Raw genomic sequence first — 27,400 nt, 5'->3', positions numbered from 1 at the left:
AAAGAGATACAATTAGACAGATGGTGTTCTCCAAAGTTTTTATTTCAGTGTGGAAATCTGATGTCCATAGCAATGTCTAAGCTTCTCTGATGTTCTTTTGGAAGGTTAGCAAAAGGAATGGCTGCATGCTGCTGACAGCAGACTATTTCCTCAGTTCTGATCGAGCTTCCTTCTAGAAAATGTTAGTTTTCTTTCCTTCACCTGACATGTTTTAGTGAATTCTCAAAATTTGTGATGCAGTAAGAGAAAAAAACATGAATGTGGAACAAAGCTGGTTTGCATATTTTTCAGTTGTCCATTAAAAACATATCAACTATTTATAAAAATATTCTCTTTTATAGATGGGTTTTATTGCGTTTTGGGGTTTTGTTTTTTTTTTTAATCTACTTAAATACTTGAGAAATGTCTGTATATAAGCAGACAATTGTAAGTTGAGAATACGTCTTCTTACAGTTGTAGTAATAAATGTTGTTTTCCATTTAACTGATAAGATTCTTTCACAGTTTCAAGAACTCAGCCATCAAGATCACAAACAGGCAGCTAATACAACTAATGCTACAGTCTCATACTCAACAAGTATTACAAAGCTTGTAGAATCAAGGATTTTCTGCAAATCATGTTTTATTTTGGAAATGCATAGGCAGATATTGTATACTTCAGGGAAACGAAGTGCTATGAACAAAGATGCAATTTTTGGTTTTTTTTTTTAAACATGTGATAAGGTTAGAACTCAAGTTCCAGGATTTTCATGCTTGCTATGAACTGGTTTTCCTCTGAAGCTGTGAATGGAGCAGGCAGGTTTCACCAGCAGATGTCTCTCTCTCTCTCTTCATGGACAAACTGAATTTAATTTTAGCTGATCTTCAGTAGGATTTTTTTTTCTTTTTCTTGTAGATTGGGTGGGGAGAGCTGAAAATAAATGTTAGAATCACTTTGGTTCAAATGCCAGATTTTTTCTGTTCATGAAGAAAATTGCAATTGTTTCTAAAATGCTCACATGACATTGTCTAAATGGTATTTGTATTCACCTAAAATTACTAGCAGTTGAATTTGAAATACACTATAATGTTTGCTTGTTCACTCCAACTGTACTTATTCTGGAGGTGTTTCTTGTCATTATTATCAGGCTTAATTTCTCTTTGAAAGATGATGAAGAAAACAACCAGATTGTCTTGGATCTTGCTGTTTACAGGTCAGAATTTATTTTTCTTTTTCTCTTAACTTTTGGCATTCTTAAGTTCTAATACACAGTGTTTCTGTTATACTTCTCTCTCTAGTGGGAACTTTTCAAGAGGGAAACAAATAACATAAGAGGTCTCAGTCTGGAAGCCTGTGCCAAAGAAATGAAGCTTATTAAACCAAAGACCCTTCAGACCGTCCTGTTACTCATATATGAGGACTGTGTCTAATAGTCTTTGTTTTAATTTATATTTTGTGCAGTCTGCAGGCAGGTTGCCTCCACACCTGTCCTTTTATACTAATGTGAAATGTTTTCCAATGCAGATTAGGGCGACAGGGAACAATTTTTTGCCCATCTGGCCCTAAAAGTGCGCTGGTACAGTTCATGTTATTCTAGTTAAATTCTTCTCTGCAAGATAGAATAGCATAGCCTTGTCCTACTTTCCTTACTTACTGGAAAGAGCCCATGGCCTGTGCTATTTCCTGAACTGTGCCAGGGCATTGCCTGGAAGAAATTTGGTTGAACCAGGCCAAAATATGATAAGGCAACCTCATGAGTATGTGGTAGTATATACTACTCATCAGTAGAACGGTCTTGACCATGCTTCAGGAATGGGTTGGAAACCCAGAAGCTTATTTACCCATAACAGGAACTTGTTAGAGTAAAGCTTGAACTAGTTTTATAATGCAGAAACACTATTAAGGTCATGTATTTTTCAATTAAAGCTCATTCATTTCCCTCAAAAGAGGACTGTTCTGTGTTACTAAATAATAAGAATTAAATTTATTTGAAACCTCAGAAAACCTGTCCAGGTGCAAGAAGGTGTTGGATATGTTGCAATATTTTGTGCTTACTTGTAAGAAACGCAGACTAGTCTGGAAGATTCAACTGAGAAATAATGTTATAAGAGGAGGAAAATAGGGAATACATGCTTGTGCATTCACCTGAGTGTGTGTATCACATGATGAACATGATGAAGAGCAGATGTTGCAGTGGAGATTTTATGGGTCACAAATTTTGTTTAACAATTCTGAAATGTAGAAATACCGTGTTTTCTGGGAATATGAAGTAGTCCTGTTCATTGTTTTCCCACAAATTGTGTTGAAAAAAAGGAACTTTTATTACATATTCACTACTTAAGCTTTTAGAAAGAAAAGCAGCAGAATACTTAGACAATTTTAAACAGCAAATTTTCATATTAATGTAAAGCACTAAACTAATAGAAGAAAGATCTTTTTATTTTCTACAAAGATTTTGAATTCTTGCAGTTATACAACAGTCATTGTGGTGGACTTGATAGAATTTAGACATTAATTTAGCTGACATTCTGGGAACACATAGGAAGATCACATTTTTCTTCCAAAGACATTAAATATAACTTAGTAACAGAAATTAACTTTGTAGTTTTTAAACTGAGAAATCATCATTAAAGAGCTATTTGGTCTGCATTGCTTATTTACGGGACTGTACTTTAGATTAATTTGCTTATTTATATTTCATTCTGAAGACATTTGGATACTTCTCTGCTTGAAGTTGATGTTCAGCCATCTTACATACGAGTACTGGTGAAGGGAAAGGTTAGTGGGTTTTTACCACATTAATTTCAAACCAAGATTTCCTGCTTACCATAGTTACTCAGGGGACTCTCCATCTGAGTTTTGTGAGTTACCAACTGTATGCACCTATGCAGAACAAATGTTCTTTCATACTTGTGTTATTTTGGAGCACATGGACTGTGGAGGTGCTAACCAGAAAACATGTAAGCCTGAAATGAAGTTTCACTCTCTTTTTCACTCCTTCTCTCTTCATATTCCCCCCACACACTTCACTTAAGAAGGGAGCTTGCTAGTTGCCCTAGGCTAGAATTTAGCAATTTCACAATCTGGAATTTGTAGCTGACAGAAACAAATGGATATATATTATTTTTAAAGGGCATTTAAAATGTTATTCCACTTTCCTTTCTTCTCAGTGGTTTTAATTCTATTATATTTTTTTTTTAATCAGAGTACTTCAACAGCAAACCAAAATCCCTATTTTTGACTATACCAATTGCCTAAATAAAATGTCAGAAATACTTTACATCTAATCTTTCTCATTTAATTGCTAACATAAGTCAAACATAATTTTATAACCTTCTTTGGAAATGTCACTTCAGGAATGACAGCAGTTCAGGAATATACATATGACTATAGTTGTAAGTAAAAGCTGTTTATCATGCTAGTAATTTATTAGGATTAGTAATACTACATATGAAGTGGGAGGATTTAGACCTAGTCTATCCTTAAAATCAAAGCATGTGATAGTGATGTTTCTGCATGTTTTCTGCCTAGGTTAAATAAATAAAAAAAATAAATAAAAATAAATAAATAAATAAATAAACAGATAAAAGGGTATGTTTTGGCATGTTATGTTTCAATCCCTGATTTTGTCATAGCCATTTCAGATTGTGCTCCCTGAGGAAGTGAAGCCAGACAGCAGCTCTGCTAAAAGATCACAAACAACTGGTCATTTAGTTGTCAGCATGCCAAAGGTATGTAAATTAAACTACAAACATACACATAAACTATAAACACATGAAGATACTTAAATGCTGTGAGTACTTTAGGAATGTTTCTTAGTTACAGGTAACTTCTGGCTTGCTATTGTTATTCAGTCTAGCCTTTTTTATCAGGATACACTTACCAAAGACAGAACATTTCAGAAAGACAATTTAATCATAAAGCCCGACTTTAGGATGTAAGTCCCCTTTAAAAAAATACTACGAAAATCAGTATTTCCTTTATTTTCAACAAGGCCAGATTTTTATATATATGAAAAGAGACTGTAAAATGTGCAGTACAAATGTTTAAGAACATTGATTTTGTAAAAAACTGGAAACAAGCAACTTACCTGCCTTTTTTTTCTATTTGTGAAATAATAAAAGCAAATATTTTTTTCAAAAGTTGTGTGGCACACACTACATTTTGGTTCAAAGCCAGGGCTGATATACAACTCTCACATCTCAGGTCATCAGAGGAAGAGTTGCTTAACTCATTTTCACTTTATGCTCTCCCTGGTTGGAAAGGATCCACTGAGCAGCTGTACAGAGTATATATAATCAAAAAGGTTGTGCATCATGGTATTTCAACTGAAAAATTCTGTGCAGTAGCCCCTAGGATGTCAAAAGTCTGCGTCAAAGACATATTTCCCTAATGCTCCTAACTTTGTGCTCTCCTACCTCACCTGTGCTCTGATGTTTGCCTGTATGGTACCATGCTGATCAGGATTCAAGTCAATTGAGAATTCTGCTGGCAAATAAAAGCTGGTTGTCTTAAAGTGGCTTTGGTACTCTCTTCCCTGCCCAGCCCAGTTCTTGCAATATAAATGAGAGCAAACCAATAGGTATCTCCATTTCATCTCTACTGTGTGTCTTCAGTAGATGTAGCTTGTACCTTGTATATATACAAGGTATTTTGATTTGGGGGTGGAAGTTGGAAGAAGGTAAAGTTCTGGAGGTGAGAATGGATTGTATGATGGGGTTCTGGGACCTGTGGGAGAGAGTACTCAACTTCAGCATCTTGCTCTTCTGCCATTATACTTTTCAAAGGTTGGACTGCTTTTAAGACCTCTAGGACTACATCATGTATTTTTTTCTTTCAGAAACAGGGTAACCTTTCTCAAGGATAGTTACAGGAAAAAAATCCTTGCTGCTCTAGCCTTACCTTTCTGGCCTCTAGCAAGTTTCTCTGGTGTGTAGGAGAAGTAGGACAAGGTGTTACATATGAATCTGCCAGGGTATATCAATCATAGCATCTTTTCCTGAAAGAGGAACCTTCAGCTGCTATATGGGGTAATTTCTTTCTCTTTGTGGTCTGATTTAATTCTAAGACTATGCAACTAGATGTAACTAAAACGTTATTTTTCAGCTTTTGGTTTTTTCCACTTGTGGTCCTATATCTTTTATGCTTTTTTCTGTACTCCAATCCCCTACCATCTGTTTTTTCCTGCATGGACAGCCTCTCATTAAATCACAAGCTGTCACTCTAGCATCAAGCATGCAGTTTCACCAGGAAATGGTGAAGAATGCTGAAAATTGTATGCATTTTGTTAACCTCCATGTTTTGTTAATGTTCGAAATTTGTTCATGAGAATTCATAGCTTCCTAAACAAATTACCTTACAAATTTTATTGGTTTTAATGGGATGTACTCTGGGAAGCAAAGTATAATGAAAAAAGAAGAACAAAACTGGAAAGCCAAAAATAATTTTATTTCAGATCATTATGGCTGAGATTATAAACAACATTTGAGAATACTGATTTGAGGTCATCAACTCAATATGAATTTCATTTAGTGAGATAATGGAAAGAAGAGAATTAATGCAATTGTATTTGGCTTGTATCATTGATAAGCCTAACAACTATAAGGCACCTTTATTCATGATAGACAGTTACTATAGAAATAAATTTATTTGCAACTAGATAAATGATCTAGCACATTCCATAGGTATCTGGATTGTTAAAAATGTTATTAACATAAAAATGGTGTCCTATGACATGCTTCTTGCAATAGTGTCCTGAAAAGATCTCTCTCTTCTCAGTAACAGAATAGAACAATAACTGAACTCACTGTTTCCCATTTGCTTTAGTGATTTTTCTAACGCAGTTACTAAAATTTCCACCATTCATCTTCCAACCTGTTCATAGTTCCTTAGCCTTTAAAATGAAAACCCAAACATTCTCCTTGTCTCTTGTGACCTTGACATATTACAGATGTTGGAGATAGTACATTCCATATGAAGTGAAAGAAATAAAATAATTTTTTAAATGGACTATTTACTGCACAGCAGTCACGGCAGAATGGGTGTCTCAGACCGCATCAAAACAAACTGAAACACACAGCAGTTGCTGAAATGATATAGTGACACTTCAAAAGTGTGATGTTTATTCAGTAACCATCATCTGCACTGAGACATTCCATGAGTAAGGAGCTGATAGTGACTACATTGTACATGCTTCATTTTTCTGGGAAAAATATTTGTAATATGAAGCTTTTCAAACTCTGAATCTCTATGGTGTAGCCAAGTCATCTTTGCCAATCATGAAGGAACTGAGAGTTTCTTTAATGGAATTTGACTAAAATTGGCATATTACATCAGTGATTTTTGTAAGATGTCATCAGTTAATTATACCCATAGCATTTTAATTAATGTCTGAGAAAAAGCATCAGATCCCAGTGTTATTAGCAGTTTTTACTGAGGATTTTGAGACATTCTGTGTCATGTTTTAAAACTTACTTTTCTTAGTGAATCAGAGATAAAAATTTGGACTTTCTGATTAATTCTTTATTATATAAACAGTTACTAATAAATTCTGACAGCTTTTTATTGCTTGAGCCTTCAAAAACAGTTAGAAATTTAAAGATCAATGGAGTTAGATTCCCTAACTAATTTTAAAATAGGAGTGATACATATTATGCATGTCAGTGTAAAGGTTATTTGGTAGAATTTCATTATATAGTTTTCACTTATCTAGGTATGGTAAATGCAGTAATATTGTATTGCTGTCAAAAGCATGTGGAGACACAGGTGTAGACCTTATAAATCCTTTCATTTTTCAGAATAGAAGTGTTTCAGTGAAACTGTTAGTCATTGGAATTCCCATGGAGGAAAGCCACTCTAGGAAAAAAATGTGGACTGAAAAGATGATTCATGTTATAAATATTGTTTTCATATATTGCTTCTGTTTTCTTAAATATGTTTTAGATTTAATACATCCCTTTTTAGAATTTACTGACAATACTCTTAAGAGAACTTTTTTTAATTAATGCAAATATTAGCAATGGTTTCATAGAATATCTTTCAGAAAGGTTTATTGTATTAATTTAGTCTGTCTTCCTGTAGACCACAGGCTTTACATTTTATATAGTTATCTTTCTATTGAGCTCAAAACCTTATTTTTCACCACAGCTGAAGCTATGCCAATTCCATTTCCCGGGACAGTTACCCTCAGCTGATCACAGTGTCATAGGTTGAGTTTTAATCTGCTGCTATTCATACCAACCTGCTTCATGCCAGCTTCAAAATCGTAGTGCTGGCTGGAGCAAAGTATTATGGGGCTATAATTATTGATATCTTCAACTGAATCAATATTAACAATTTCATAATAGACTTGAAGTTCAGGTTGTAACATGAGAGGCTTCCTGTTCTGGTTGCTGCTTTTGAGTTCTGGGTGTAGGCTCTTTTCTGCTGGGATAGCAGCTGAATGGGGAGGAATCAGGGAGTATCTCCCTGGCTTGGGTTTTTAGCTCACTGTGCTTTTTCTGCAAATAGGCTAAGGTAAAAGGTAGTTGTGCATTATGTTATCACATTTATATTAAACTCTTATCTCAACTCTTTATCTCAACCTGGATTTTTTTGTGTCTGTATTACTTTCCTTCACTTCTGTGTTGTGGGGAAAAGGCTGTGTTAAACTAGCACATACAGTCAGTTACTGGGTTGGTGAAGCTCATAGACTATTGTTTCACATGGGTTTGTTTCAATAATAAGAATATTTAGAGAATATGCCTTTTTTTTCTTTATTTTTTGTTGAACTGAGGTAGGAGAATATCTTTTGAGCAGAAAAGAATTTATGTCAAATAATATTTGAGTATTGATAACAGATGTTCTAGCAGGCAAATTATGTAACCTTTCCCTGAGTTTCAGGATCACTTCTTGTCAGTGAAGCCTCTTCTGTTGGTTCATTGCAGAATTGGCATATTTCCTCACTGTCTTTAGTGTGCTTTGAAGGCAAAGGATTCTCAATGGGATCTGAGGAATGAATTATTGTCAAAAGAACAGACCACTAAGAGGGCCTCCTGCAAAGAGAGAGAAGGTCCATAGAGCCTTTCCTGTATATATATCCTTTCCCGTATATACAGAATCGGAGAAACAGCCACTTCACAATGAATTTCAGAAGCTCCAGGCACTGTCTTACTTCTTGTAGACTTTAGAAAAGAGACTTTAAATTCACTGGGCTTTTCAAACAGACTATGATCAAATCAATTGCACTAAGAAACACTCAACAAAATTAACTGATCGCCTCCTTACTTTCAAAAACTTAAGGAGCCTATCTCCCATGATATTAAGAAGGGGAAGATACTCTTTTGACATGAGAGGTCCTTTTCTCAATAACTCATCTTCCAAAAATCCAGTGATGGACGTGGGATTCCCCACTTTGGGAAGGAGAATTCAGTTGGACTCTGAACTTGAGATTGTCTTTTAGCAAAGGAGCTGAAAGAGTTTGTAGTCACTTGTCTCTTTTATAAAGTGTGAGAAGTCCAGCCTGCAGCAGATTCTTTAGCAAAAATGTCTAAACTAGCACACAGACACCAGAACTGAAATGCAAGTGGGAGGCACACAATGCACTAATTAGTTAGCGAAGAAGAAAATCAGTAATGTGCATTATTAGCATGGTACTAAACAAGACAGCATATATTTAAATGCAAAGAGATTTAGATATTGAAGTTTTACATATACACACACAGAGTCTCATACATGTGTGCTTGAATATAATTCCATTGAGCTAATTTGGTTAAAATTGCTTTATGCATGTGTTTCACGATGAGGAAATACTGTTAAAATCTAACTGTAAGAATAAATGTCCTGAGAAAAAATATTAGGACTCTTTCAATTTGTCTGCTGTTATGAGATTATTTAAATGCTTTTGAGCATAAATATGAGTGGCTATGAGAATTATTTGTTTCTATTTCTATTTTAGGCTAAAGAAATAATCCTGGCGAAGCAAAAAGTATCAACTTCAATTAAACATTCTGACTGCAATACACTGCAAAAAAATGCAAGAAGGTAATTCATTTTTTCTTCTGCATTAGTTTTAGTGTTTGTCCATGTATTAATCACATGCCAGACTATATGCTTTTTAGGTTATTGTCGCAAGTATGTAAATACTGATTTTTATAGAGTAAAACTGTGTCTGAAAGCTTTATTTCTGCTGATCATTTTTGTTCCATCAGATCATTCAGATTATTAAACTGGTATATTCCTAAATTAAATAATCTGTTGAGAATTGCCTCTGCAGAGCTCCTTGATATGTAACCCAATTCTGAAAACCATTTGAAATGTGATGATTTTGAATGTTTTTCGTTATTTGCTAGCTGGTGTAGAGGTCTAGCTACTGAACACATAAATGGTTCAAAAAAGCAGTTCTGAAAGTTTAAATGTGGTATAAACTCCAGCTCTTGAAACTTTGAAGTTAATGACTGCCAGAAGCAAGCAAACATCAGTGATGCACTGTTTTCTAACTTACTCTGCTAGCCATTGCTTTAGATGCATACTTGGGTTGCTGGACACTTGGCCTAAGTACAAATATTATGATGTATATCTTACTATTTCCTTTTCTTTTTGCTATAGGCTATGGTATCCATACCAGAATAAGATACACTAACAACAAAATTTAAGCCGTTTATCTGTTTATATTTGGAGGTTTGCATTTGTTTCCCTATTTAATTTTGTTGTGGCAAATGTTGATGGAAAAGCCAAGCAGCTAGCAAAAAAATAGCGTTATGGATCATGGGTACTCTTCTTGGTTTCAATATTTAGGATACTGGCAAAATGGCACTGCAAGAGTTCAGTATCATTGATTCTGCTTTTTATTTCTTGGGTTTAACAAAAATGAGTCTTGACTTCTTGAATGATCTACATGATGAGGTGGTAGGGCAACAGAAAGGATTTGTTGAGGGCTGGGTGCACCTTCAGCAAATTTTGCAGATAACACCTGCAAACATAACAGCAGGGACTGTTATGACAGGACAAGGGGTAATGGTCTTAAACTAAAACAGGGTAGATACAGGCTAGGTAAAAAGAAGACATTTTTTATTGGCAATGGTGAAACACTGGCACAGCTTGCCCAGAGAGGTGGTAGATATCCCATGACTGGACACATTCAATGCCAGGTTGGACAGGGCTCTGAGCAACCTGATCTCACTGAAGATGTCATGTTCACTGCAGGGGAGTTGGATTAGATCACCTTTAAACAACCCTTCCAACCCAAACAGTTATGTGATTTTACTTTGCAAAAGGAATGTTTTTTTACCAAAAAGTACAGCTAATGATTTAGATACATTAAATGTGTTTGAGAAGTGTCTTAGCTTGTTTCTAGGACAAAACTAGTTATTCTTCATTAGGTAACTGACATTATCTCTTCTGAATAGATTGTGCCAAATGGTGAAAGGATTGGCAACTTGTGGATTAGTATATATATTTCCTTAGAACTCTCTGTGTACCTTTAGTTTTGTCTGCACAGTAAATGTCTAAACATGAGTAATAATGGGAACATGGAATTAATGGAAGTAGTAACATGAAATGATGCCCTTTCCTGCTAGCTGCTGAACTAAAGATATTCCATGGCATAGCAAAATTTCAAGACTTTGTGTTGGATTTCAAAGCAGTTTAAAGAAATTATGAATAAACTTCAGATTTTGAAGGAGAAATACAAAATTCACTGTTGAAATATTACATGAATATGTATCATAAAAGGAAAGTAGGGAAAGTCTTTCGAATTGCAGTTTTGGTAAAAATAGTAAGCTTTGACCTCCTCAGCTGAAAAGTCACTGACTTGCCAGATGTTAAAAATTTGCTGAAAATATGTCTCTTAGATTACAGAAGAATATTCATTACAGTGATTACACTTGACAGCTACAGATGTCTTGGCTAAATGCTGTCAGACATATAATCTGCTAAAATATAATGTACTTTAAATGTCTTTAACTCTTGTTTGCTAGATTAGATGATGATACTATCTTTACTTCTACCACGTAAGAGAGATTTCTTCTGTGACTGTCTACAAATCTTTATTTCAAATATTCAATGAGACAAGTTTCTATGGGAAGAATTGGACAGATTGATTTATTATACTTAACTGATTGATTTATTATACTTTTAAACTCTTCATTAATGTAGTAGCTGAGTATGGCATTCTTGACTGGCCTCATCTGTGAAATTCAGATGTAGGTAGGAACTGACTTTTCCAAAGTAATACTGGAAATTTTAAGAGTTACGTTTACATAAAGTCAATAATCATTGTCTCACCCTCAGTAGACTATTCTTCCTTTAACATGTTGGAAAATTAAAACAAAATAATTAAACTGGAAACCACCCAGTAAAGAGCAATACATAGGAATATATGAGAGAGACTGTTTACTGTAGGTTTTTATATGGAGAAGTTGAGAGAAAATTGAAGAGGCAAAGGACGGCAGCAGGAATTTCTAGGATACTTCACAAAGCAGGATTAGAAATAAATCAGGAATTTCTGCTCTATATACATCTTTTATAATGAAATAAGGAATGTTTGGTAGAGGTGATTTCTATTTGAGTAGTTTGAGTGCTGCAAATCTGACTGCTACAAGTGTCTTTCCTCTTAGCTAAGTGAGATTGCACTGGTTGCCTAAGCCAGCAGGTGCTGTAGAAAATAGTGTAAAGGTTAGAAATCTGGTTGACAGTCCATGGGAATCAGTTCTTAGTGGCAGAATGTAATGTATGGGGTGTTTTCTGGGGGGGAGGGTGTTTTTTCTGGAGGGTTTGTTTTGCTTATTTCTTCTGGATTCTTAATGGGAAAACAAAAGAAAAATATATGCTGCTAGAATGGCAACCGGCTGAACATGAGCCAGCAGTGTGCCCAGGTGGCACTGAAAGCCAATGGCATCTCGGCTTGTATCAGGAATAGTGTGGCCAGCAGGACTAGGGATGGAGTTCTGCCCCTGTGCTCAGTGCTGGTGAGGCCTCACTCGAGTACTGTGTGCAGTTCTTGGCCCCTCACTTCAAGAAAGATATTGAGGTGCTGGAGCAGGTCTGATGAGGAGAGGCTGAGGGAACTGTGGTTGTTTAGCCTGGAGGAGACTCAGGGGAGACCTTATCACACTCTACAACTACCTGAAGGGAAGTTGTAGTAAGGTAGGGGTCAGGCTCTTCTTCCAGGCAACTTGTGACCAGATGAGAGGGCATGGCCTGAAGGTGTGCCAGAGGAGATTTAGGTTGGATATTAGGAAGCACCTCCTCATGGATAGGGTGATTAGATACTGGAATGGACTGCCCATGGAGGTGGTGGAGTCACTGTCCCTGAAGGTGTTTAAGGGAAGACTGGTTGTGGCACTTAGTGACAGGATCTAGTGGATGTGGTGGTGTTAGGTCATAGGCTGGACTTGATGATCTCAGAGGTCTATTCCAGCCTCAATAATTCTGTGATTCTGTGAACTTGAGGCCAAGAAAAGTTGGATGTCTTTGATCACTATATTGGATTTTAATTCCAACCTTTTTCTAGCAAATGTGTCATCGCAAGACTTATTAACAAAATTCTTTTGTAGTTCACAGTTTCACAGTGGTGAAAAAGCACTAATTTGCTTTCCTTAGAACTTTTTATCTGTAGTTGATTTTCTAAAAAAATTATTTATTAACAAGCAAAGAATGAAAGACTGATTATTTCAAAACCTATTTACAGTTGTCTCACTTGAGATGTAACAGTGTTGCTGAAGATGAGACATACTGCAAAGCTCTGATGTAGTGGATGATCTTCGTTTAACTTGATTCATTTTGGTGGAGAAGATGCAAAGAACAGATTTGTTGGAAAATTTTGTAGATGTAAGGATAAGAATCTTTTTTCTTTTTTTTGGTGGGAGTGAGTTCTAATTTGGACCTTTCAAAGAATGAATCCTTGTGACACGGGAATGCTACCTTTCCAGAGAGACAGTAGCTGAAAATATCTCTGAACCCTACAGTTTGCACACAGACAGACAAACAGAGGTGTGACAAGTTGAAAAGCAGAGAACTTCATGTTATAAAGAGAAATACAGTAGAAAAAAAATAGCAATTTTCTCAAGACTGGAAATGAGAGCTAAAATGAGGTTGGAAATTGAACTGAGATGTAGGCAGACTAAGCCTTAAAGAACTGCGAGAGGATTTATGTGGTCTTTCAAATAACAAATTAACTTCTGTATCTAAACCAAACCTGAGTTGGAGAAAGCGAGTGCATCCAAAGTGTGATCTGCACAAAATATGAATAAAAGTGTGGAAAGATAAAAAATGGCAAATCAGTTAGCAATTCTATTGGCATGGACTGTTTGCCTTCTGTAAGTCCCTGTGAGTGGATCATAAAGCCACATATTAAAAAGCCTTTTACTTAAGTTAATCTTAAAGTATGGATTCATTTACATTCTCATTGAGGTCTGGAGCTAATCAAATCAGAGGGTATCATTTGACTAATGAGAACAAAAGGTGGGGTGCTTCAGAAGTAATTTGAAAATTAATTTGTACACACAGGCATCTGGTAATCCATAACTGTAATAAGGGCAGGAAGACTTCAGAAATGTGCCCTTCTGGAGAAAAGCATTCTCAAGAATACTGTTCAGTTAGCTCTTGTTCACTACAATATAAGTAGTCTTCATATGTAACGAGGACAAAAAAAATGAGGACACAGACATACTTTAAAGTGTCTTTGTAAAATTACAAGATTTTGTAAACACCTTGTTAGAATAAAGCATGTTTTCAGTGTAAGCTTGCCTAATGTTTAAACATTGGAGACTCAGTTTTGACTGACAAATTTAACAGTGTTTTTCATTTTTCTGGGTTAATCAAGGAGTAAAAATAAGATATTATTATAGCCAGGTATAGAAATTGAGTCAATTTACATATTGCAGGTCTTAGAGCATGTTTTTCACTAACAGACAGGGTTAGTTTGAAATTTAGCATCTTTAAGAGATTGTAGGGGGAAAAAAAGGTAAGGCATGGAGCAGTGAAGTTGAAAATGTCACACTGACTGTAATTTTCTCTCTAACTTTTAGAAACTTGGATGCTAATATTATGTGTGGTCTCTGTCTGATAAATCCTACTTGTGAGATATATTTATCTTTTCGAACAGAATGGGCTACATGTCACCAGGCTTTCATTTAGCACATCTTTTAGCAATTGATTTAGTTGTTCTTCTTGACTGTAGTTCAATCATTGAAAAATTAATTTTATGTTACCAGATGTGGTATATTCATATCTTCCCAATGATCCACTGATTCTGGAGACTGCAGTTATAGCTTCCTTTCAGATTTCACCGATGTAGGGAGATTAGGTGTTAGTATTCCAAGTATTTATTTATCCTGATTATTTGCTTAGTATAATTAACATATTTTTCTAAGTCTGTATTTTCAGAAGTTGGGACCAGACTGTTGCAAGCGTCACACAATCAACATCAGTTTTTAACATAAAAAAAGATTTGTCTTTCTCAAAGCTCTCAAATAGGATATAATTCCATATTCTGAAACCACTTTTTTTTCTTATTCAAGAAATTGATTTATTTGTACTTTTTCTAAGATGATAATGACTTTTGTGCTGTTTCATTCACAATGTTAGAAGACTGGAAAAAGTGTGTCTCCAAAGCTGTTGGTTGTGATTCATAACTATCTCTGGAAATCCTGACACCATAAAGGAAACTTTCATTGAAATGTTGAAAATTGTATATTCTGGATCAAATGAATGAGAAATCTTTAGCAATCTAAATTTAATTTAAATTCAGAATATGAAAGAGGGGAATGTAACTGTCAAATTATTAAGGGGATTAAGAACTGTGTGAAGAAAAGTATAAATTATCGAGAAATATCAAATTATCGTATACGTGCTCTGTCACACACCAGAGTGTTCAGCAGGATGCTATAGTTATGTAAAATGGAAGGACTGACCTTCTTTATTGTTGAGTCTTTTAATTTTCTTCTTTTAAAAGTGTCGTTGACACATGTGGAGATGTCAATAGCCTTTGCAGGGGGGCAAAAAAAGCCAGAAAAACTATTTAATACAGTATTATTTATTTATATACAATGCTCTAATCTTCAGACCGTATTTTTTCCTTGAGTAGAGAATGTTCAGCAGCAGGTAGCAGTGCCCAAACTTGCAAATGTCATTGTTTTTTTGGCCTTTTTTTTTTCAAACCAGAAATTCAAATAATTTGCAAACATTGAGATTTTCAGACATGCTGTAGCTCATCTTGCAAGTATTATTCTTTTCATCCATTGTTTGGGGAAGAGCTTCAGCGACAAAATTATTTTATTGTGCTAGGTAGAACTCACAACAAAAAATGTTTAGATGACCTAAACCTCATTCTTCCAAACAATTTCAGGTAGGTGGGTTATGCCTCTTTTTTTTGCATAGATCACATGATGAGAGGAGCAGATTCTCATGAAATGACTTCAGCATAACTGAATCTTGTTGTCAGACAATTACTTGCATCTTGGTAGTGGGAAGAGCACTATGAAGCTTTACTAAACAAGTACTTATTTTCTGGAAAAAAAATCACTTGTGCTTGCCTCTCAGTCTTTCCTACTGTCTGTTGCTAATAGATACTTCTATATAACGTGCTGATTATATATAGAGAATGATCAATGCGTTTAATCCTTGCATAGCTTGTTGATGTGAATTTTACATTGCTCACTGTTTATTCATTTCTGGTGTATTGAAGTTTATTCTGCTACTAAACAATAAGCTATTCAAACTCTGTAGTGCTGATTAGATTTTCATGGCTAGCAATTTGTGCAATTTTAGAGCTGATGAACAAACGTGAAATGCTACTACTAATTAAATACTTCAAGGACTTTTTTTTTTAATGTATGGCACAAAGGCAGGCTGAGGCTAATTCATTTTCACAGTTATGCTTTTTTATTTTTTTCTGAGGTGCTTCAGATTAGTGATTAGATTAAGATTTTGAAAAACATGCTGTCTTTGGGATCTTCCTAACACCTGCTGTGCAGGTCACAACACATTTCATAATTTACACCATAAACAAAAATATCTCTTAACTTTTGGGGATGATAATTTTCTAGAATGTTACCACAAAGTGAATCCACATTTATTTCACTAAACTGCATAGTACAAGAAAAAAAAAATCTAGCTTTATAAATTGAAAAACATTCAGGGTCAAGAAATAAGAGTTTTCTTTTATTTGTCTTTATTACCCACAAAATTCTCCTCTGAGCAGTTTTTGTTTGTGCCACTTCTTGGAGAAGGTTATCCAGATTATTAAAGTAGAGTGCTTCTCTGGTTATTTTCTGCTCAGCAAAATGATCAAATAATTCCTCTATCACAAAAAAAAATCTAGTGGCATAAAGCTGAAAGAGGTGGCTAAGCTGATGACTTGTGTTAGTCATGCTTTCTTCAGCATAGCATAAGAGGAGAGGAGGAAATCACCCATGAATCCTTCAGCATTTCTATTTCACTGGGACAGAAATCCTACACACAGGTGTGGGCTGGGATGTCCTGTCAGATCTCATGGAGACTTGATGGAAAATTACTGGCATAATTTGGAAGCTGCTTGGCAAAACTCTCTGTTTTAACAACTAAAGTTGATGTATTTTCAGTTAAAAATCTTTTAATATATTTTATTTACATATTTTCATGACCTTTGTCATCAAAAATTTGCATTCTTTCATCTAGTGACTGCTACTTGTTTGGTTCCAGTTCTAATGAGCTTTTCTGATCTTCTCAGTAAATGTGGAGTTTTCTCACATCTGTTAAGAGTGATGCACTGTCTTTTATAATGCTGAGCTTGGAACTTTGACTCAAAGTAGCACTCAGTATAATATGAAAATTAGTATGAAGATATAAAATGATGTTGGAATTTTCAGAAATTAGAACATCATTGTGCAATTAAATTTCCATATTGCCATTTTTCATGTAAACAGTTACAAATTGCTTGAAAAAAGGCTGGATTTTTTTTTCATTTAATCATTGAGCTCTTTTATTAGAAAAGAACAGTGGCTTTAAATGCTTCATCACAGAAAACATAAGAATATTTCAAATTTTGATTATTGTGTGATGTAGATACATTGCCTTAATGAATGGCCTGTACACATTTCTAAGTGTAATCTAAAAGAATATCCTTACTAGTAATAGAATATGGAAATTCTGTTATAGCTCTGATCTTTCTTATACTTTCATTTCAATATTTTTAAAAAATATAAAACAAAACATAAAACTTATCTGACAGAAACAAATAAATGCATACAATTACATTTTCTTTATAAATAAAAGCATTTCTGCTTTCCAAAGATGAATCCATGACACAGAAATTAGCAGACAGGTAGTGTGAAGGAACTGTGATAAAAATGAACAGAAACAAAGAAGAACAAAAGACCAATCAGATTTTTTAAAAACTGTCTTATATCAAAAGACAACCATTGGTAGTGTGATACCAGTAATCATCTTAGCCTGCTATAAAGAAAATTGTAGATGTAAAAAATTAAATCATGATGTTTGTAGGCTAAGGATTCTTTTGTACAACACCTTAGAGATTTTTGTAGTACTTTTCTGTGTTTATATTGAGGTCTTACAACAATCGGGTTTCAGATTGTAAAAACTCTTAATCTAGGTTTAATCAGACTCAGTAACAACTCGCACACTCATGTCAACAGATTTATAAACTGGCACCCAAAACAGCTTTGTTATATTTGACACTGAAATTAAGTTTGTTCCTTTGTTTCCTTCTCGTTTCAGGAGCGGACAAGTTGAGAAATTAGAAGTGGATCCTGGTAAATATTCATTCCCTGATGTGATGAAGATAATCCAAGAAAATGAACGACCTGGACAGGGGCCTATTAAGCTACAACCAGGGAAGATTATCGAGACTAAGCATACTTATATTGATTTTGAAAATAATGAAGATGTTCCTCCCTTAATTTAAAACATTCTTAAACAGTGCCCTGATAAGCAGTGTGTGTGCTTGTGTTATCTTCATTCCCCTATGTTTCAAGTATAATACAGCCGAACTTGGAAATGGCATTACATTTCTTAACAATATCTTTGTTATACCTGTTCTTTTCTCTGGTAATTTCTGTTTGTGTATTGCTATACAGAGTTTTTTTTCCTAGACTGTTTACCTAGTAAGTCTCAAGTCAGAATAGGGTTCATATAAGTCAGACTATCATTTTTTCTAAGAATTCACTGTCTAGCTTAGAAGATGACATATTACTGTAGAAAAAGAGAAGTAACAAGTTACAGACCTTGCTGTAACCTGCCATACGTGGTGAATTTTCTAGCATAATGCTCCTGGATTCAGGACCTGGTAGAACAATGCCACTCTTTTGGTAGAGAATGATGATGAACACAGTATCTGAGATGTGGCACCATGGGGAAGCTGGATGAAATCAACCAGACCATTCAGTTTTCCTTTATACAGCTACTCTAAACTGTTCCATCTTTTTCAGAATCCCCTAAAAATATCAAGAGAAATTTTTAGGTTTTGCATAAAATAACTTTTAGCCATTGTGACAGGATTAGCTGCTCCTAGTCTGCCCTCCAGACTGTTTTTAGCAACCAAGGTCTACATTATCTTTTTCTTTCTTTTTTTTTTTTTTTTTTAACCTCAGCTTCTGGACCACTCCATGACTGAAATAGGCTGCATGAAAGAACAAGTGTACATTCAGTTGTATTAGAAAATTATTGGATTTGGCAACACTATTTTCTTTTGTTTTTTATTGCCTGATTTCCTGAGAAAATACATCTCATCATCTTTATCTCAGTTCTGCTTTTGAATGCCATTCCTGTTATTTTCACCCTATTTGACAGAAGAAAATGTCACAGCAATATTCAGCTTCTCTAAATGTAGTGAAAACTGTCATTGAGTAGTAAAAAGGGTTTCTCTTGAGTCACCTGCTGTTGGAAGAGAGAGCTCAGCCACTAGGAGTTCTGACAGTAGCCCCTAAGCTAATGAACATGTTGACAACTCTTTGTGGATACTATCATCCTTTCTTAGGTCATGCAGGAGTCATGGTGGTAGGGTTCTGGGAACCTGGGAGAAAACTGGGGAGAGTGTGAGAAATATTTAGGAGATCTGCTTAGACCTTGAGTACAGAAACTAAAGGTGGATGTTGAGATGACAGTGGAATTTTGCACAGGGAGCGTCACGACAAATTTCTGGGTTGGGTGGCTGTTGAAATGAGAAACAGGTTGGGGACATGTGACAAAAAACTGTAGGAATTCAAGCCTGGTTAGCTCTCTTGCATACAAAAAAAAAATGACTTAAGGATATAATTTAATTAGAAAATAAGTATTCACTACTATAGTAACAATGCACTGGGCAGCAAAAAGAAAACTTGTATATCACAAAGATATAAGTCAAAGTTAAATTTGGGCATCATCTGATCTGTTGTAGTATCATCTTGAATTTTCTTGTGTACTTGATTTTCCAATTCTGAAATAGACAGTTCCATGATGTAAGCCTCTTAACCCTGAAATCTATTTAATCAGCTCTATTCTGGTAAATGGAGCATAAAAACATCAACTTTTTTTGCAGTATACCTTTTTTCACAGGCTTGGGGAGGGCCTTTGGGTCCTAAGGGTTGGTGCTGTTTTGTGTAACGGATACACTTAAGCAGGAAAACAGGCAACAATGTAACTTTTAGCAGTCAGTTGGGCAACTTAGGTGTGATTCCTTTCAAGTCAGCTTCCTTTTTGTTATGTATTTGTGCTGACCTTGTAGTGCATGAAGAGGAAGGACTACACAACGTTTTTGAAGATATAAAAAACCAGGAGAGTTTGGGATCAGATCCAAAAATATGTTTCCTGTAGTTTTATTGATAGCTCTGGGGATTTTCAGATGTTTCTAAGAGGTGAACAAATTGAAGGTCTTCCTGTCCATTGCTGATTTCTGAAAATCTTGTAAGGACAATTCACCTTGCAGACCTTCAGCCAGTTCAGATGAACCTGTCAGGATTTCCAGGTTGTGGAAAACAGCCTGGTCATATGACATGATTTCATTTTTCTTAAGCACAGAGCTATAAAATTTGACCTCTGCTGTCAAACCAAAGGATAACACAATTGGATCTTTCCCCATTCCAGCTCAGTTCTCTTCTTTATCTGTTTTATAGTGTATAATGCCCTGTTTCAGAGGAGAGGGGAAAAAACAAAACAAAACAACCCCAACCAAGGCTGCTATACTGAGCTACAGTTACATCTCATAGGAAAATTAGCAGCAGATCCTAAGATATACTTGCTTCACATGGTACCATAATCTTGGGATCCAGTCTGGAAATGGAGAATATTCTGAGAATCAGCTTCAATGAAGTTTTCAGTGTGTGTATGGGCCACGGAGAATAGAACAGTGTATAAGCACAAGATACTAGTGGCCTACAAGAGCATAAAGATGCATCACAAAGTATCGATTACTGATCACTAATGCAACTTTGAGAAGACAAGAGGACAAAGATTATACAGCCAACTGTGCTGGTTTGAGGCCAGACAGATCCTCTCTTGCCCCGAGAGGGACAAAAGAATGCCACTCACACAAACGCATTGGAGAGTGATGGAAAGTTTAAATGGAAAAGCAATTGGTGAAAATACAAAAACTACAAAGCATAGTGACAAGAACATCCCAAAGCGTACAGAGTCCCTTACACAACACCCAAAGGCCTCCCAACTCTTCCCTTCTCCCACCTGAGGGTCTACCCAAACCCCCAGGGCTCTTTCTTCCCCCACCCCCCCCACTGCTAGGCCAGTCTCAGGCTGGCCAGGTCTGAGACTGCCACGTCCCCCTCTCCTTTCTCCTCCTGGCATTAGGCCTAGACAGGCCTAAGAGGCCTTGAGATACTCCCCCACTGTTACCTGATAGGGAAGCATCTCCCATGGGAGCAGAGAGGGTAGAAAGAGGAGGAGAATGACTCTGCAGATGGATTTATAGGGCACAGGATTTTGGGGTAGAAATACGCCGTTTCCTGTGTGCACCTGATTAGGTTGGACGCTCAGAACACCGGAGGTGTAGCTTATGTGGCAGTAACAGGAGGCACCCAGCCTGAACTGCCACACCAACATAAAAAAAAAAAATCCCTTGTACAGTGAAAATAGAAAGAGTATAACAAAAGGGATACGAGAAAGATAGTCACAGCTCCCACAAGAGAAAGGAAGAGCAATGAAGAAAGGATAGCACCAACATTGTCTGCTCCAGTTAAGGATGTGACAGTTGATCAAAACCACTGTGCATCTGCAGCAGTTTGCTCCTACCTACAGCAGAAAAAAAATGAGCTACTGTTTGATTTGCTACTTGCCTCATTCTGCCGCTGCAGACTCAGCAGCCTTATATACAGAATTATTTGGGTAAGTAGATTAATACTTCAGAGAACACTGTGTGTGTGATGATATTTCACCTCTAAGTAGATGAGTGGATGAATTTAAACAGTGTGCAGTGGACAGATCTGTTAATCATCCAGAAGACAGGAGATGGGTGGTGTTAATGCAAATTCTAGCAGTACTGAGAAGAAAGAGGATCTACAATGGTTCAGGAAGGTTCTTGGATTTGCCACCAAATCTACCCCTTGCTCTAAGGCTGGATAATGGATCTAAGTTTTGTATTTGTAAAGGTATTAGACACACAGAATATGTTTTCCCACTGCATGTTTCAAATGCTGATTCCCAGCATTTGAATGTCCAGATGTATTTCAAATATCTCTGGGGACTGGAGACTTCACAACATCCGTGAGCAACCTGTGCCAGGGCTCAGCTACCCTCAAGTAAAGCCTTTCCTGATGTTCAAAGGGAACCTCCTGTATTTCAGTTTGTGTCCATTGCCTGATCCTCTCACTAGGCACTACTGAGAAGAGCCTGGCTCCATTCTGCTATGCACACATTGAGAAGATCCTTTTGAGCTTTCTCTTCTCCAGGTTGAACAGTCCCAGCTCTCTCATCCTTATATTACAGAAGATATGCTCCAGTCAATTTCATCACTTTTGTGGTCCTTCAGTGGTATCTCTCCACTATGTCCATGTCTCTCTTGTATTAAGAAGGCCAGAAGCAGACACAATACTGAACTTCATGAAACTTTATAAAGTTTATGAATCATACTTTCAGAGGGTAGGTTTTAGTGCTAAGCTTTTGTCTTACCTGACAGACTCTTTCTTTTAAAGTACACCATTATCAATAGAATCTTTTGCATAGAAGAATTCTACAACACAAGATATAAGACACTGACAGAAATTACTGCGTTGGCTAGGATCTCAGCTGAATTGTTATGAAGGCCACAGTCAGAAGTGAGCTTTAGAAGGACTTCTGGAAATTAGATGACAATAGAGAGAAACTGTTTTGCAATGGGATCAGAAGTATTTGCCTGCAGGCTAATGCAGGCATAACATCCATGCACTGAGTAGGACATGTTGAAAAGCAGCTTTTCACACAAAAATGTAGTAATCATACTTGTAAACTTGTTGTAGCAGCTGCCCTCCATCCACCAACCTAATTATATATACACCCCTTGTCATGAGCCCAACCAACCGCTGACTTGGATTGAGAAAGAACTTATTTTCAATAGTGTCTTTTGTTAGAGGGATAGATGGAGAGGAAGGCCAGAGTGCTAGGTCTCTGGGTGCAAAACTCCAGGTAGGTGGGAGATGTGTTGCAGTTACTGGAAATACAACTTTCGGGCTATTACAGCCATAGTGTTGGCAGAAAAAAAATCTCTGAAGTTAGAGCATGAATCATATGAACAGAAGCACTTAAAAGCTCCTCACTAAACATTTATCAGAAACTTTACAGAAAATATGTGCTTAGAAGAGGAGACTGGTGAACATTTGGTTAGAACTATGTGAGCTGCAGCTATGCTTTGACCCTTGTTTTTGTGCTTTCCGTGCTAACCATCTGAAAGTCTACTGGCAGCATAATTATGCCTGTTTTACAGTATACATAAATTAGTGTTGGCTTCTCTGGTTTTACAACCAGGCAGGCAGCCATTTGACTTTTTAATTAAGAATTTCACTGAGATTGATAATAAAGTTCCAGTATGCTTCCAGATTTAAATGAAAGCACATCAGCAGTATAAAAATTTCAAATAGAAAACATCCACAGCAATTTATCAGTCACCTATGAAGTACAGCTGAAGAGAAGTATGACATCAGCTATGAAAGATACCCAAATTGTCTGATTTTCCTGCACAGAATTACATTTTGCAGTGGAAATCCTTTACGGGAATAAAGTCCATTTTCCCCCCCCTCATTTTTGTTTCTGTGAACCTGAGACTTTGTTGGGACTTCTGAACATTTAAAGATGCTGATACCATGCGTAGTTTTCAGAACTTTCTGTGTGCCTATGCTCAGCATCTGGTTTACAGCTTTAGGTAATTAAATTCTTTTAAAAAGTATCACCTTCCCTTATAGCTATAGTAAAACCTCTAGTCATCTCACTAAAATTATTTTTCAATATTCTAAATTTAAAAAAAATAAATTAACTGCTTACAGTTTAGCTCAATCTGTGAATTTGTGCATGAAACTAAGTCACCATCTTAAAACTTTTCCGAATGTGTCTTCAGTACAAGTTTGTAGTACTTTAGATCAATCAAACTTCTTCGGTTTCCTTCCCACAAATCTTGAGCCTCAGCCTGAACACCCTCAGAGTAATAGTGAGGAGTCAAAGGCTGCTGGAGCATGTTAATGTGTACTTTATAGATATGAACATGTAGTCAGATTACTTTGTGCAAAATGTACTGGGATGATTTCTGTGGGGCAAGAGGTAATTTCTCACACTTTGTCAGCTGTGATGGGACACATAATTACATGCCTGTTATCTGTAAAGCAAATTATCCCTTTTATCAGTATTTGACAGTGGATACTTAACAACCTGGTTAATCAAAACCAGATTGTACTGCTAGAATTAATAAGGCATTGGAAGGGTTTAATAACTAATGGAAGCCTTTTTAAAGCTTGTTTCAAAAGGATTATGTAGTTTAATATTTGCTTGTAAGTAGCAGAGAAATGTTTGGCATGGAAGTCCTAGTTATTCAGCTAAATTAATTTTCCTGGGTCATTTTAACCCTATATCTCATCATTGAAAATATTAGATCTATTTCATGTTCTTTCAATAGACAAAAATAGCTCATTCCTTCCCATTGTATTAGTTCAGGATCAGTGTAGAAGATTCAGGGACAACTGACAAAAGTGACCATTTAAACCATTTGGGGATGGACTAGAAGAGATTTTATTATTGAGAATAACCTGGATCTGAATGGCAAGATTAAAGAAAATTACTGCACATATTTAAGAGGCAGAGAAGTCTACCTTTTCTATGAGGCACTGAATTAGTTTTGGCAACTGCTAGCTCTTGAGGTATCAGACCTTAAATTTAACACTGGGCCATTGAATCAGGAAAAAAACCTTTACTTTGGTCAGACAAAGATTTCAAGTTTCCCTTCTTGGTTGAAAAAGTCCTTGTGTGTGTTTTTTTAACCTGGAGATTTTCTCAGTCTGGGAAAAAGGATGCAAACTATTGTTCAGTCTGACCAAGGAATGAAGTGTCTTTGCAGTAAGAAAACCCCAGTACTCACATCCACAGGTCATTTGCTTCAGGACCCAGTACATCATACCCTGCAGTTTCCCAGAAGGGTCTGAGCCTTACTGTTTTATCTAGTCTCCACTAGTTTCCAGAGGAGGCCTGGAAGCTTCCCATACATAGCTCACCTTCATTGATATTGAGATTATTGGTGAACTAAGAGTCAAAAGTCAGAAAAGATATCCTCTTACAGGTGAGCACCTGAAGAATCTTACATAAAGTGACATACCTCAGTCACTCAGTCCAAGAGTAACAGAACTGAGGATATGATTCAGAAGCCCATCGCTTGAGGACAGGAAGCATGAATATGCTGATAAAGCTCTTATGCAATTGCCCACAGCAGTAGGTATAAGGAAGGCCAGATAAAACCAAATCAGACAACCATTTAGCCTAAGATGCATTTCAGTACCACTTCATAGGCCAGCACATGCAGGGAATGGCAATATACATACTCACCACTCTGGAAGGTTGCGTGTGGCAGCCCCTCAATGCCTGCTAACCCTCTTTGGGAGACAGGACTGAGACTGTGGTTCTCTTGCACACCCCAGCCTAGCCTAATCCCTACCCCCTCATTCTGGGGGAGGAAAAAAACCCACATTTTTCACACTCTGCTGGGAAGTATCGACCTTGTTCTGTATAAGAAATGTTGACAATAGTGATCTTTCCCTGATACAATCTCAGTCAGCAGCTGTAGGATATCCTGACCTAGGGGCTAACATGCAATTATATTTGATGGAACACTTCTCTGTGAATTTGTGTTGTCATTTTATGCTACCTGTGCTTTCAAACCTCTGTTCTGTATCCTGTGGGTACAAGCTTAATACTTTAATTATGAACCTTGCAAATATTGATCTTTGTTTATTTTAAGACTTTCAACATTTAATTGGGGATTCCTAGTTCCTTTGATTCTTCCTGTCTTGCTCAGAACCTCTTCTACCTCTATTGCATCCTAGAACAACCAGGACAATGCATAAGAAGTGTTTGCCTTGTGGCTTTACACAGCAGTGTGTTATCTCTCACTTCCCTACACATGCTTAATGGTCTCTTATCTTTTAAATATTGCCAAGCAGTGAGCCCACATATTTAACAAACTGTCTACAGGAGCCTCAAATTTTATTTGTAGACAAGAGCTTTCCTCTATGTACTGACACCTCAAGGTGGTTTAGGTGGTTATTTTCCCCTTTTTATTGCTTTCATCCAATCACCCAACCACTTGGGATTTTCAGATATTTTTGTGCTCTTCTCAGGCAGTTGGATATGACTGCTGCCAGTCGTTTTGTCACCTCAACATTTATTTTAGCAAATTCTGTAATCTTCTTACTCATCTCTTTTACTCATCTCTTTTTCTGTACCATTTGAGAAGTTGTTGAGGGGCTCAGCTTTGAGCACAGGTCTCTAGAGGTATCCACGGATAATCCTCCATTGTGAAAACTGACCACTTATTCCTACTCTCTTTACTGACTTTAAGAAACTCTTAATCCTTGAGGTGACCTTCCTTTTTTTATGCTGTAACAGCTTAGTTCTTTTCCTAATCTTTCAGCCTTGTCAAAAGCTTTTTGAAAACTGAGAGACTTATGTCAACTAGAACATCCTTTTCTACATGCTCACAAAAAATACTTCTATTTGAGTTGAAATATCGACAATAAGACTTTCAAGTCACTAGTTGTTTTGTTTCTTTCCATTTTTTTTTTCTAATCTGAGATGCCTTTAGAGGGCAGTGATTTTACACTTTTTCAGTATCTTTAGTCATTTTCTTGGAGGAGTTTAGACTTGAAGATACAGAATCATCAGTTCCTTTTAAAAAACCTGGCTTGTCTATGTGGCAATATACAAACAAGAAGTAGAATACAGTCACATTTCTGAAGACAGAAGCTGGTCACAAAGCAAAATGGTAAGAAATTAAAAAACCACATCTCCTCAAAAGCACAAAAAAAGACACTTCTCATCCAGCTCTTGTCAAATAAGTTAAATCCACAAGAGGTTTTTCTCATGGAGGATGATAGGATGAAAAAAATGTAAAAATAGAGAAGAGTCCTCCCTCCTTCTGGACTTGAGCTCAGGTGGCAGAACATGCTGAGATGCCAAAGGCATTTTTGACCATGTCACTTCCTGACAGTAACTTGCTGGGACCTTTGCATCTGCCATCTTCACTTCCACAGCAACCTGTCGAACATTTTTCAACAATGCCATTTCAATCAGAAGGTCATTTCAGCAGAAAAGTTCTCTAACAGTCAGTAGTGCAAATTTTTACTTTTACCTTTAGAAACTCATTTCAAAATTACTTCTTAACATTTTTTTTTCAAAGCTAATGAACACTTATTCTGCACTAGAGCTGGAAAGAGTCGAATGTTCTCTTGTTCCCTTTAGACTTGAAAGAAATTATTTGCATGTCAATAGCCTTTAGTAGATCCACTTTGTACATCATTTGCATGTCTTTGACTGTTTGACAATTAACAAATTAGTATCTGCATAAGATGTATCTTTCTGGGAAATGGTAAGAGGTTGGTGAGAAGCTTTATCATATTCATCATATTCATGGGCATTTTGAGGAGAAGCAACTACAGTGACTCCACTAAATGTATTACTTGCGCTCTGTCAGGGGATTCAGACCTTGACAATTTACCCTTGGATGTTCAGATAGTGTGAAACAGAAATATGGCAGATCATAACAAATGCAAGAATTTTTTAGACTTTAGTTAAGCAACTCACTGTGAATTCCATGGTAAACAATTTTGGAGTGAAGCAAGTATTTGGAGTCTAAACCTAGCCTTTCAAATGGCAATAGCAAATACGTCAATGAACCTGAGAACACCATTAAGGAGAAAGCGTTGTGGTATGAATACAGGATTTGCAAAGAGATGTTAATTCTTCTTCCACTAAATCCTTATAAACCTGAGTAGGTTTTATTGTTCTCCTT

At 36.3% G+C, this 27,400-nt stretch overlaps 1 protein-coding gene across 1 annotated transcript in view; it reads left to right on the top strand.

Moving 5' to 3' along the window:
* LOC128970195 (dynein axonemal assembly factor 11-like) overlaps positions 1-17,860 on the top strand; it is a 42,931-nt gene extending 25,071 nt beyond the window's left edge. The window contains exons 10-14 of the mRNA XM_054385290.1: positions 1,127-1,192; positions 2,688-2,757; positions 3,615-3,710; positions 8,915-9,000; positions 17,674-17,860. Coding sequence (XP_054241265.1) covers positions 1,127-1,192; positions 2,688-2,757; positions 3,615-3,710; positions 8,915-9,000; positions 17,674-17,860 — 505 coding nt within the window. The remainder of the gene's footprint in view (positions 1-1,126; positions 1,193-2,687; positions 2,758-3,614; positions 3,711-8,914; positions 9,001-17,673) is intronic.
* Positions 17,861-27,400: the final 9,540 nt, after the last annotated feature.

Source organism: Indicator indicator, chromosome 12 (assembly GCF_027791375.1).
Source record: "Indicator indicator isolate 239-I01 chromosome 12, UM_Iind_1.1, whole genome shotgun sequence".
In the NCBI taxonomy this organism is placed as follows: domain Eukaryota; kingdom Metazoa; phylum Chordata; class Aves; order Piciformes; family Indicatoridae; genus Indicator; species Indicator indicator.
This window is presented reverse-complemented; position numbering and strand designations above follow the sequence as displayed.